Below are 14074 nucleotides of genomic sequence, written 5' to 3' on the forward strand. Positions count from 1 at the left end.
GGACCCAGCATTTGATCAGGTTTACCTGGTGTATTGTCATCCAATAAGACTATTCTTATGCGTTTCCAACTGAAATAAGCAACTGGAAGTCCTCGCGAGAAGAGTCCATTGAGAGGCATTTAATGCGGAATTCATGCAAGTCTAGGAACGGAATCGGTACTAAAATCCAACATGTGTGAATATTCCCTTATGGTTCTGGTATTTTTCAAAGGCAGCTCAGTTGAAAACTCTGTGTAATGACTGTACTGGACTTAGGATTCTTTCCCTGGTGTCAGTTTTCCTGCTGTCTTTTAGCATTGTGGCTAAAACCATTGGAATATTTGTTTTTAAAATGCCGTCTAAAATGGGTCAAAAAGCTGCAAGTACAGTATGTGAAGTCCGTGGTGGCAATCATTTACCACCAGCGTCCCTTTTTGACATCACTGATCCCAAAATTCCAGGTCATCTCAATGAAAATTATTAGACCTCGGAGGGGATATTGCACCTGTTGTCAGACGTGGGCAGATTTTGGGTGTGACGGGCTCGATGGTATTTTAGTACACCCACACAACGATGTAATAATGTCATTAGCGCTGTAAAACAATAAATATACAATCCGCCTCTTCAATGTGCAATAATATTTTTATAGCGTGAGCTTAAACCCACATCTCTCCAACGGAATGACAATTATCTTATGTTTTCTCGCCAACGATATTTCCTAAAGGTATCGTCTTGTAGACAACCATGTTTCATATATGAGGACATACAGATGGCACAAATAAATATCCAAGTATTCACATAGTGACCGGTACCTGAGAGGCGACGAGGCACATCGGTGATAGCTGGAAGCCCTGTCCCTCGGCTGGAGGACAAGGGGGTTGTGGAATGAATGGATGGAGAGGTCATCTGGCTCAGATACGATGGATACGACTGGTCATACGACCATGGAGGTGATGACTGCGTCTGTCTAGGGTCTAAAAAAAAGAAAAAAACGATTTTTCTATTACATCTGAAATCATTCCATAAAAAGTAATAAAAATATACACATACAACACACAAGGGGAATCTCTAGATTGTACTCTTGCTTGTGTTCATTTGTTTGTGCATATAAGACATACAAAGTCTAGGAAAGTCCAAAAGAACAAGAAGACATCAATGTCCTAAAGACAATAAACAGAAAAAATCAAATCCATTAGTGAATCCAATTATTCAATGTAATCTTTATTGGGAATCTGGAAGTGTTTATTTCTCCTATGGAGGGAAGATGCAGGAAAACTAAAGTATTACACCATTTTCATAGGCTGCCTGAGTTAACCATAAACCTGGTCCTCCAGAGAGAGAAGTTAAAGCTGGACATATACATAAAATGGCCAACAGCCGAATGTTTGACAGATAGCGATCTCTCCCGAATCCCCATGCACATGAGTGAGCGCTCGGCTGTGTTCTCAGTGGGGAGAGAAGTGAAGTCCACTGTCAAACACCTGAAAACAAAAGAATCGGGCATTGAAATTCCAACTGTTTGATCCTTTTCTCCCCCGATATCATTTGTCGGGGGAGAGTGGCGATGTCTCCAAACATAAGATGGTCCTGCTGAAATTGACACATTTGGCCACCTTTCTACTAAAATCTTTTGTCTGTGGGAGTCAATTTCTTAGCGGTCTCCAATAACCTTTACCGTCTTCAACTGAGAGAGGCACACATATGGATGTCTACCTCTTCTAAACGTGGATGCAATGAGTGGGTCCCCCCCAAATCATCTATCGGGGGAGAGTGGGGAGGTCTCCATATACGTAAGATGGCTGCCTAGTCCCACCGAAATAGGTATTGGCTAAACTGTCTCCATAATATCTACTGACTGTGGCTGCAATGGGTGGGTCTCCTCAATATCATCTGTAGGGAGTGAGCGGGGAGGTCTCCATTCACATAAGTTGGTTAGCTAGTACCACCGAAATAGGTATTGGCTTTGCTGTCTCTATGATCTCTACTGACTTCATTTGAGAAGGCGACACACATGGATGTCCATCTCTTCTATATGAGGCTGCAATGAGTAGGTCACCACAATATCATCTATCGGGAGTGAGTGGGGAGGTCTCCATATACTAAAGATGGTTGGCTAGTCCCACCAAGATTGGCATTGACGTGGCTGTCTCCACAATCTATACTGACTTCAATTGAGAGGGTTACACACATGGACCTCAACCTCTTCTACAACTGGCTGTAATTGGTGGGTCAAGTGGGGTGCTTATCCCAGAGATCATATAGGGGCCATTCAATTAGTTTATATTCAAGTAACTCATGAGATGTCAATGTCACTGTAGAGAGAAGAACTTGTGTGACATTTGGAAGAATTCCTATAAGGTGGACACGTTAACCTAAGATTTTACCTCAAGTGCATCAGGTCAGATATGTGACTTGCTAGACACACCACAGGTGAAATGGTTTAGTTTTCTCTTCACAAACACTAATCGTTCATTTAATGGTGGAGCAGTTTGCATTGTTTAATATTTGACTCTCGGAAGGGATTTGGCAATTGACTTGACATCGTCTGGTTTTCAGCTACACCACATGAAAAAGCTAATAGAACAAGGAGCTCATATCGGTGCGCCTGCCTTGTAGGGTCTGCCAAAAAACTATTATCCAATTTCAATATTAACCAGAAGTACTCAGAGAAGTTGTTCCAAGAGGAGGACTACCCTTAATCCTATTAACAAGTGTCCAAAAAATATGTAGGAAACAGGTTGGATGCCATCCCGCTCCATCCTCCGACCTCCCTGGATTTTATGTATGTCCAGTAGCCGGATGGGGAACTGCTATTAGACCAATTACTAAACCAGACCTCATTAGTCTGTCCTATAAAGAGCTGGATGAGTTTGCTCGGCTCTTACATAAGTTGGCCGAGCAGTCGAGCGTGTCGCTTGGATTTCCTCTGGTTAAAAAAGTGGAAGAAATAAAAATAAAATAAAACAAACAATGTGACTTATGGAAACTTCGTAGACGTCTACATTGCCAAGTGTACAGCCGGGCCTCGCCCTCCTCGCCCTGAAATAGCAGGACCGTAGGAAATTTGTGTTCAGCAAAACCAGGATGGACCAGTATCAACAATGATGCAAGTTACGGTACATAATGCTAATAATCCTGAGTGAAACATTGGACTTAAGATTTTGGAATCGGGTAACGATGGACCCACAACGTTATATGCTGATAGGCTCCCTTTTCGGTGGTCTAAAAAAAAAATACATTTTACAGTATTTTGTTTTTAATCTAGGATCAGAGAAGAGCAAAATTATCAAATATTCTAGATTATTGGTTCATAGAAATCTATATAAAACTCATATGTAAGGGATGAGAACCGTCCTGACCCTATTATGATGTCACCATATTCCTAGTGCTGTATAGAATGTCATCATTCGCATTAATCATTTTCAACATTCTAAAATCTATATCTCAATCACCAATTGGGGCGATCAGTATAGAGTGGCGTAGCATGGCGCCACAGAGGCAGTTCTTGCCCTGCCCTACCGTCAAATGATCCAGAAGTGATCTACTGTTCTGATCCGCTTCTTTCTGGAGCAGCACCCTTGTGCAACGAGCGATTGGGGGACGGCTGGTGGGCTTACAAAGCTCTCAGAATAATGAAGTGAGCTTTGTCATTTCGGTTGCTGCCTATGCAGTGTGCAGCCTGAGACAAACTCATCTTGCATATTTCGCTCTGCATATACAGCAAGAGAATTGAATGATGTGCAGTGCACAAGACCTGAACTGTGATCTCCTTACTGTCTCCCTCTCATCTCACTTTTAATTTTGTGAGAGGATAGACAGAGATCTATAGGGAAAGTTGTCTCCATTTTTATTTTTTTTTTTAAAAAGTGTTACCTGTAGAAAACAGTTAAAAAATACTAACATTATAAACACTTTTATGATTTCACATACTTTTTGGAACTTTAAGGCTAGCATTAGAGTGAGGACATGGATTCAGGCTAAGGCAATAAAATGTAAAATACTCCTCTTGCCCCAGATGTTTGCAGCCGATGTTACATTCGTACCCTGACGTTCTGCGTATAAGACAAGAAAAGCAACCAGCGAAAAAAAACTCTAATTCAGACTACGCTTTCATATACAGAGGGCCACCGCAAGGATAAAAAACACAACTGTGGCCCTATGGACGAGGTATGGTACAGTGGATGGATGTCCTCTTACAGGTCGTAGGGAAATATTGGCGTTGTCTACATCGGTTTATGTGGCCAAGAGTCGTGAAATTGTGACCAAGAAAATGCAGCTAATCTAATATATTATCCAGTAACTGATAGAGATGATTCTCTGCACATACACCACCCAGTAATCAGAGATCAGCTCCTCGTATCATCACTTAGATAAAATCCCTGTCCCTGTGGTAAGTCCCAGGATCCACCGCAAAGATCACCTTCATATTTATTCCTAACGTCTTCTTCCATGTGGAAAAAAATTGCTTTATTATACAGTTTTATCATATCTATCTATTATCTATCTATCCCATATCTATATTTTATCTATCTATGATCTATCCATGATCTACAGTACAGACCAAAAGTTTGGACACACCTTCTCATTTAAAGATTTTTCTCTATTTTCATGACTATTGTACATTCACACTGAAGGCATCAAAACTATGAATTAACACATGTGGAATTATATACTTAACAAAAAAGTGTGAAACAACTGAAAATATGTCTTATATTCTAGGTTCTTCAAAGTAGCCACCTTTTGCTTTGATGACTGCCTTGCACACTCTTGGCATTCTCTTGATGAGCTTCAAGAGGTAGTCACAGGAAATGGTTTTCACTTCACAGATGATTCTGTCAGGTTTAACAAGTGGGATTTCTTGCCTTATAAATGGGGTTGGGACCATCAGTTGTGTTGTGCTGAAGTCTGGTGGATACACAGCTGATAGTCCTACTGAATAGACTGTTAGAATTTGTATTATGGCCAGAAAAAAGCAGCTAAGTAAAGAAAAACGAGTGGCCATCATTGCTTTAAGAAATGAAGGTCAGTCAGTCCGAAAAATTGGGAAAACTTTGAAAGTGTCCCCAAGTGCAGTTGCAAAAACCATCAAGCGCTACAAAGAAATTGGCTCACATGAGGACCGCCCCAGGAAAGGAAGACCAAGAGTCACCTCTTCTTCTGAGGATAAGTTTATCCGAGTCACCAGCCTCAGAAATCGCAGGTTAACAGCAGCTCAGATTAGAGACCAGGCCAATGCCACACAGAGTTCTAGCAGCAGACACATCTCTTCAACAACTGTTGAGGAGACTTTGTGCAGCAGGCCTTCATGGCAAAATAGCTGCTAGGAAACCACTGCTAAGGACAGGCAACAAGCAGAAGAGACTTGTTTGGGCTAAAGAACACAAGGAATGGACATTAGACCAGTGGAAATCTGTGCTTTGGTCTGATGAGTCCAAATTTGAGATCTTTGGTGCCAACCACTGTGTCTTTGTGCGACGCAGAAAAGGTGAACGGATGGACTCTACATGCCTGGTTCCCACCGTGAAGCATGGAGGAGGAGGTGTGATGGTGTGGGGGTGCTTTGCTGGTGACACTGTTGGGGATTTATTCAAAATTGAAGGCATACTGAACCAGCATGGCTACCACAGCATCTTGCAGCGACATGCTATTCCATCCGGTTTGCGTTTAGTTGGACCATCATTTATTTTTCACAAGGACAATGACCCCAAACACACCTCCAGGCTGTGTAAGGGCTATTTGACCAAGAGGGTTAGTGATGGGGTGCTACGCCAGATGACCTGGCCTCCACAGTCACCAGACCTGAACCCAATCGAGATGGTTTGGGGTGAGCTGGACCGCAGAGTGACGGCAAAAGGGCCAACAAGTGCTAAGCATCTCTGGGAACTCCTTCAAGATTGTTGGAAGACCATTTCCAGTGACTACCTCTTGAAGCTCATCAAGAGAATGCCAAGAGTGTGCAAAGCAGTCATCAAAGCAAAAGGTGGCTACTTTGAAGAACCTAGAATATAAGACATATTTTCAGTTGTTTCACACTTTTTTGTTAAGTATATAATTCCACATGTGTTAATTCATAGTTTTGATGCCTTCAGTGTGAATGTACAATTTTCATAGTCAAGAAAATACAGAAAAATCTTTAAATGAGAAAGTGTGTCCAAACTTTTGGTCTGTACTGTATATATCTGTCTATTATCTATCTAGCTATTATCTATCTATTATCTATCATCTATCTATCATCTATCTATTATCTATCATACATGTATATATATATATTATCTATTTATCTATCTATCATCTATCTATCATCTATCTATTATCTATCTATCTATCATCTATCTATCATCTATCCATATATATATATTATCTATTTATCTATCTATCTATCTATTATCTATCATCTATCTATTATCTATTTATCTATCATCTATCTATCTATTATCTATTTATCTATCTATCAGCAATCTATAATTTAACCATAATTTGACCTGAGATATTGTAGATTATGAATATTCTGTATTATTGGAAGTATCTAAAAAATATACTAAACTTTCTGATAAAGATAAAGAACCTTTAAGAAGAAAGCACAAAAATGCCAACATAAAATCTACCATGATGACTATTATTCTAAATGATCAAATGTCAGATAGAAGTAAAGAGATAAATAGATAGATAGATGATAGATAGATAATAGATAGATAATAGATAGATAATAAATAATAGATAGATAGATAATAGATATATAATAGATCAATAATAGATATATAATAGATCGATGATAGATAGATAGATAGATAGATAATATAGATAATAGATAGATAGATAATAGATAGATAATAAATAATAGATAGATAGATAATAGATATATAATAGATCAATAATAGATATATAATAGATCGATAATAGATAGATAATAGATATATGATATATAGATAATAGATAGATAATAGATATATGATATATAGATAATAGATAGATAATAGATATATGATATATAGATAATAGATAGATAATAGATATATAGATAGATAATAAATAGATAATAGATAATAGATCGATAATAGATAGATAATAGATATATAATAGATATATAGATAATAGATAGATGATAGATAGATAATAGATAATAGATAGATAATAGATAGATAGATAGATAGATAGATAGATAGATAGATAGATAGATAGATAGATAGATTATAGATATCAAAAAATCATGGAGACAGCACTCTTGTCAGGTGAAAAAATGGTAATTTTTAATGGCCCATGAGGCAACGTTTCAGTCCAACAATGGGGGCTTGAGGAAGGTCCCCATTGTTGGACTGAAACGTCGCCTCATGGGCCATTAAAAATTACCATTTTTTCACCTGACAAGAGTGCTGTCTCCATGATTTTTTGATATTGAAAGGACTGGTATGTACCTGGAAGGCTTTGCACCATTTATGTGGCTGGTGCTGCTCTTTATCTTGCCTTTAGATTATAGATAGATAATAGATATATAGATAATAGAGAGATAGATAGATAGATAGATAATAGATAGATGATAGATAGATAGATAGATACATAGATAATAGATAGATAGATAATAGATACAGACAGATATGAGATACTTAATAGATAGATAGATAAGAGATAGATAGATAATAGATATATGATAGATAATAGATAGATGATAGATAGATGATAGATAAGAGATAGATAATAGATAAATAGATGATAGATAGATAATAGATAGATAGATAGATAGATAATAGATAAATATATAGATATATAATAGATAGATAATAGATAAATAGATAATAGATAGATAATATATAGATGATAGATAATAGATAGATAATACTGTAGATAGATGATATATAGATAATAGATAGATAATAGACAGATTATAGATGATAGATAGATAGATAATAGATAGATAGATAATAGATAGATAATAGATAATAGACAGATTATAGATGATAGATAGATAGATGACAGATACCTTTTCTTATAATCCATATTCTGATAACACCCGAGATTAAGCAGATATTGGACCATAAAGTGATAGCTCCAGACTTTGCATTTATTCTCTATTTTGCTTTTCTTTACTTTTCTATAATAGTCCAGGATTTGTAAACCTAACACCAGATAATAATGTATTTTTTGTGTGCCTTTGGACGTATAGTTATTATGTAGATATAGTGTGAATCGTCCATACTTCTTTATCACAATGAGAGCACAATGTCAGTGAGGAGGCGCACATCCCTGCTAATATTATCGTTGCACAGACGGCCGTTTTGCAGGTGCACCGTGTGACCGTATCGCCCTACACAGCAGAGAGACGACGCGTGTATTTCTCCGTTTCCGGTACATGCCATGCAGGGCACGCTTGCACAAGTGAGGACTGAGCGAGCCTGCAAACATCTCCTTCCTGTGTGTGCAGCGAGAGCGCGTTTCACGGGGCTTCAAACGTCAACTCTGCAAGTTATCTCGTTCCAAATAAGTTGACTTGTGACTTTGAAGATCAGTCCCCCGTGCTTGTGTGCTGCATATGCTAACGATCTGAGGTTCTTTTTATCTTGGCTGCCGACAATTTGATCGAGTAACAAAATAAAAAAAATAAAATTAACTCATCAGCTGCCAGCGATGCCCATCTGTTCTGGTGGTAGGGAGTTGAGTCCTAGGACATGCCACAAAAAAAAGGGTCACACTAGGTAATCCAATAGTAAACCGTGCAGCGGTTTTATCCTAAAACTGCTTGTGAACTCACCTAATTACATCTAACGTTGCATTTACAGGTACCACGTACACTGTATATATGGATTTTCTAAAATACGACCCAGGCCTGGACAATTAAAGGGATTGGCCAGGACGGGGTCATCAATATCAGATTAGTGGGGGCAGACACCCGGTACCCACTTTTGCTGCACAGCATCAGAAAGTGCACACAGCTCGCTACGCCATGTAGTGGTTGTTCTCAAGTACTGCAGCTCAGATTCCATTCACTTCAATGGGAGATGAACTGTATTACCTGGGAACAGCCACAACAAAGTGTACGGACCTGAGCTGGGAAAACCAGGAAGGTGACTGGTGCTGAATCTGAGATGAAACCTGTGTCAAATCCTCAACCTGTGAATGGTCCTAAGCAACTAAAGCACTGGTTTACGTATTTTCCATTACCTTTATGTATTAATACACGTTCTTACATATCTCCCAATCGTAGGTAAATTTTAAATTTGACATAAATATAAAAATGAAAAAAACAAAAACCCACAAACATTGCAGTAAAAGCAAAACAAAACACAGTCGTAGATTACGGTGCATATACTGCACCATAAAAAATTAGGACGTTACAAAAAGTTAATGTGACGTGTCCATCTTCATTGACAAAACACACAACGAAAAAAAATATAAACCTACGCCGAGACACATCTATACATATTCGTTCTAGTAGGATCTTTATGTCCTCAAGATCCGGTCAATAAGTATTAAAACTTTAAACTAGCACACAAGAAAGGAGTTTCGTAATTTTTAGTGACCTCTTTGAAGGACAAGATTCATTCTAAAAGGCGGCCAAAAGCTTGACAATGCCCTCCGTTAGCTAAAGGTGGGAGCCCAGCTCTTGACCTTGGAAGGTAAAAGTTGGCCTTCATAATGATAGAGAACCTCAATGGATGTAATCAGACTGCAAATGTTTGAAGGAGTTGACCTGTTTGATGTTAGTCAATCCTCTTACAATTCCTTTCCTAAATGGTAAAGGGGTTGTCAGGTAAAAAAAACAAGTCATCACCTATCCACAGGATATTGATCGGTGGTGGTCCGCCCACTGAGAACAAGGTACTTTTATCCCAGTAAAAATTGAGTGGCATTTCACATGTTCAACCACTGCTCCATTCATTAACTATGGGGCTGCCGAGTGCTGTGGTCTTTCCGGCAGCCCCAGAGAGAATGAAGAGAGCAACGAACAGGTGTCCGACCTGCCGATCCATTTTGTAATAGGGATAGAAGTTCCACGACAGGGATAAAAGGGATTCTGCCAATCGGTGTGGGTCCCACCAAGTTATCACCTATACTGTCATGAAGCAGGTGATGAATTGGTCTTAGGACCCCTTCCTTTGCGCAATATGAGAATGAAACCCTGTTAAAGCCCACTATACAAAAACATTAACTAAGTGACTAACATGGCTGTACTTGAACCCGTGAACAGAGTGAGACCCCAACAAAGGTTAACTTCATTCTATTTTCCTTTGGACATCGTAGTACGACCTTACGTAGCACACCAACTCTCCATGGCCAACATAACATTAGGAGATTTTCTTCTTAGATGATCTCCTTGAAAAGATATAAGATGATACAATCACCAAGTCCCAGTATGAGTAGCAGGTCATAACCACTATATTTATGTGTTGCTACCAACACCTTCTACACAACAAGGACCTGCTAAGATGAACAACCAGTTCTTGACACTGCCATACAAAGGTAAAGCATTTTAAAAATGGAAATCTGTGATTTTAGTAGACACCAATGGATGGAAACAGATGACAAGTGGCTGAAGGGGTTGTCCAGTTTGACATAAACCTGTCATTTCACAATTCCTTTCCCAAACGTTAAGATTTTTATGGTGGAGTAGAAGGTGAACTGGTCTTAAGGTGTCTTCCTCTTCACCAACACCCTCTTTCTTTAGGTTGGCCCACAATATGTTTTCAAACTCTGCTAAAGTCCACTATACAAAAAACATTAGCTAAGTGACTAAGAGTCACCAAGACCACAGGGAATTTGAATCAACCTAAATTACTGTTATTGAGCCCTAGTACAGAGGGAGAGCCAAACTTAGGTTTGCCTTATCCTATTTCTCCATGGATATGAATTCATGTAGGACACCAAATTTCAACAGTCAACACAAGATTAGAAGATTACCTTCTAAGATTATCTCCTTCAAGTGATACAAGATGATAGACACCCTATTGAAGTCTACTATCCAAAATGATTAGCCAAGAGACTAAAGGCCCCGTCACACATAACGAGATCGCTAGCGAGATCGCTAATGAGTCTGACAGGTAGCAACGATCAGGCGACTGCTGTGAGATCGCTGATCGTTACAAAGCTTCCTGGACCATTCCTGGGTCGTTGTGCTCCCGCTGGGCAGTGTGCATCGCTGTATTTGACACCTTATCAACGACCTTGTTAGCGATTCAGAACTGAGACATGTAGGCGTGCATAAATTGGACTTTTCTGCGCTCCTCGTCCCCGATTGGTGGTCACTACTGCGTCCTTGTTTTTTCAGATCCCACCAGCGTTCTCCGGCTGTGACTCCACTTTGAAGAAATCAGGCATCTTTAGCGAGGTAGGTATTGTTTGGGGTCTCAAATGAGTTTTCATTTTTAATGGAGACGCAGTAGAGATCCCATCTGACCGGAGACGCAGTGTTAAACCAAGGCCACCCAATCTGAATGCAGTAGCGTCCACCAACTGGAGATGAGGGGGGCGTGGAAAAGCAATTTTATGCACGCCTTTCTGACACTGTACAGTCCCTATCAAGGTGTGGATCGTTGAAATAGCTGCTGTGTGAAAGCGTCCCAACGACCACCGAGATCGTTGGTTAGATCGCTGGGGCGGCCGAGATCGTTGGAAAGTTCTGCATGTTTGACATCTCCCCAGCGATCCCAAAACCGTGACGCAATAACGATCTCGCTAGCGATCTCGTTATGTGTGACAGGGCCTTAAGAATCACTAAAGCCATAGTCACTACCATGTGGGGTCGAGTCAACCCACATGGCAGCTATTGATCCCATGTACAGAGTGAGCCCTTTTTTTCCTCACCCTACTTCTCCATGGGCATGAACTGATGTAGAACAACAACTTTCCATGGTTTACACAATGTTAGAAGATTATTTTCTATGACTATCTCCTTCAAGAGATACAAGATGAAAGAAACCATGTTGAAGTCCACTAAACAAAAACATTAGTTAGGAGTCACTAAGGCCATCTGGAATTGAGTCAACCTATGTCGCTGTTCTTGAGTCCAAGTACAGAGTGATCCCTCAATTTAGTTTTACCTCACCCTTCTCCTCCATGGCCACGAACCCATGTAGGACACCAATTTTCCATGGTCAGCACAACGTTAGAAGATTATTTTCTAGGGCTATCTTCTTGAAGAGATACAAGATGATACAATTACCGGGTTCCATGTGTATGTGGTTCTATCTATAATACCTTTCACACAACAAGGACCAACTAACATGACGAGCAAGTCATTTTTCATAGTCACTACCGGCAAAATAGTGTTAAAATGTAAATTCCCCATCCCGTCAACACTTCTACTCTATAAAAGTTATTTGATTTTTATTTATTAGTCAATTATCTAGAAATATAAGGGAATGAGATCAATGGTAGGTATTGGACCTCCAGGAACCCCTGAGGACTATCTATAACTCTAACACTACTAACATAGAAATGAAAGCCTATCTTCGATCAACGGTTAGAAGACCAATGAACAGGACATGTAAACCTCTCTATAATCTCAACGATAATGTCTATAAAAAATGACCAAAAAAGTATACCTGCCCCTTACCTGCAATCTGACTCTGTCCTTGTGGATTAAAAGGACTTGATGCAGAGGTCAGGGAGGGCCGTGGACTCTGAGTTGGGACACCCACTCTCATACTGGGATGAGGAATGCGCCCTAAATCACTGAGGCGTTCAGAGAACAAACTAGGCTTAGAGTCATCAAGCTTCTGTCTGTGCCCTAGAAACAGCAAATCATAGAATTAGAATTATTATTACTGTTGCCCGCAACAAACCTACCACACAAAACACTGTATAAAACACCTGTCTGGTAAAAAAAAAAAAAAAAAAATTAAGGTACAATCGGCCGGGGATCTTTAAAAAAAAATGACCCTAGCATTCAGCTTTAATAAATGAATACCATAAATTGACTCAATATTGCAAATTATTTAATTTAAAAAAATCCAAAAAGTTTATTACATCATAGATTGTTCTTATAATAATAATTTATCAGGGAAAGCGCTAGGTCAGTAGAAAAAAAAAACTGTTCTGCGTTCTTCAAGAACAGGGTTAGTATGCTGTATAAGACGTGTCATTAAAAAATGTAATAAATTAAATAAACAAAAAATAAGAAACATATCAAAATAATGAAAAATAAAATAGATTTTATAAAAAAAAAAGAATATCCTATATTTAGTTTGATCATATACTGTATATATAAATAATTATACATATTTTATAAAAAATATTGGGTTAAATAAAAATCTAAGAAAAAAAGGTCTCCAACATCTAAATCGGTATCAACATTTAATATGTAAAAAAAAAAAAAAGAGGCTCGAGGCATTAAAAACATCTTGCCCTTTAATTTGGACATCAATAGAAAAAAAAACAATTTAGAAATGTCAAATAAAAAAAATATATGTTAATATATTTCAATTGAAGGATTTTAATGTGGGTGTAAGTGTTCCTGCCTATGAATAAGCTGAACCTATAAATTGTGATTAGTAATAGGCATTAGGAGGATTTAAAGGGATTGTCTAGGATTTAAAAAAAAAAAAATACATGAATAAAAAACATGTCTATACTATAAAATAAAAAAAAAAAACAAATACACAAGCAATACACCTGCTAAATCCTCCAAAGCTACTAATGGCCCCTGTTGGATTTTGATATAGCCAATCACTGACCTCAACGATCTTGTGCCATGTAGTCATCCCAACTGAGGTCAGTGATTGGCTGCAGTGGACACATGATAGGTTGGGACCACTGCAGGGAAACTTAACAGGTAAGTATAATAATTTTTTTAAATTGTTATATTTTTTCATTTTGTTAGCACATCTTAAAATAGGGGGGAAAAAAACAAAATCTTCAAGAACCTTTAATATACTGGACATTTATCCATTTTGTATTTGGAGGGTTTGTCTGGTTTCAAAAACCCATCTTTCCAGGACCCTAGTGCAGCGGCTACATCGGTAGTCCATGACCAGAGCCTAGCGAACCTCCTCCTACCTACAGGTCTTTCCAGCACTTCTTCTAATTAATAGGCCTAGTAATCAGAAGATGCTAGCAGATAGGAGGAGATTCCTTGGGCTCTGACTACCGATGGTGGACCAAGCTC

At 38.7% G+C, this 14074-nt stretch overlaps 1 protein-coding gene across 2 annotated transcripts in view; it reads right to left on the reverse strand.

The window, feature by feature from the left end:
* The window catches only part of RUNX2 (RUNX family transcription factor 2), a 246987-nt gene that overhangs the window by 15347 nt on the left and 217566 nt on the right, over nt 1–14074 (reverse strand). Inside the window, exons 6-7 of one of the 2 annotated variants that reach the window (XM_073673938.1) lie at nt 12524–12697; nt 792–953 (exon numbers count right to left, since the gene is read on the reverse strand). In XM_073673938.1, the coding sequence (XP_073530039.1) occupies nt 792–953; nt 12524–12697 (336 nt within the window). The remainder of the gene's footprint in view (nt 1–791; nt 954–12523; nt 12698–14074) is intronic. The other variant, XM_073673937.1, reaches the window with a different exon arrangement.

This window comes from Phyllobates terribilis, unplaced genomic scaffold, assembly GCF_046119375.1.
Source record: "Phyllobates terribilis strain yellow unplaced genomic scaffold, ASM4611937v1 Scaffold_3__8_contigs__length_932513732, whole genome shotgun sequence".
NCBI classification, from domain to species: Eukaryota; Metazoa; Chordata; class Amphibia; order Anura; family Dendrobatidae; genus Phyllobates; species Phyllobates terribilis.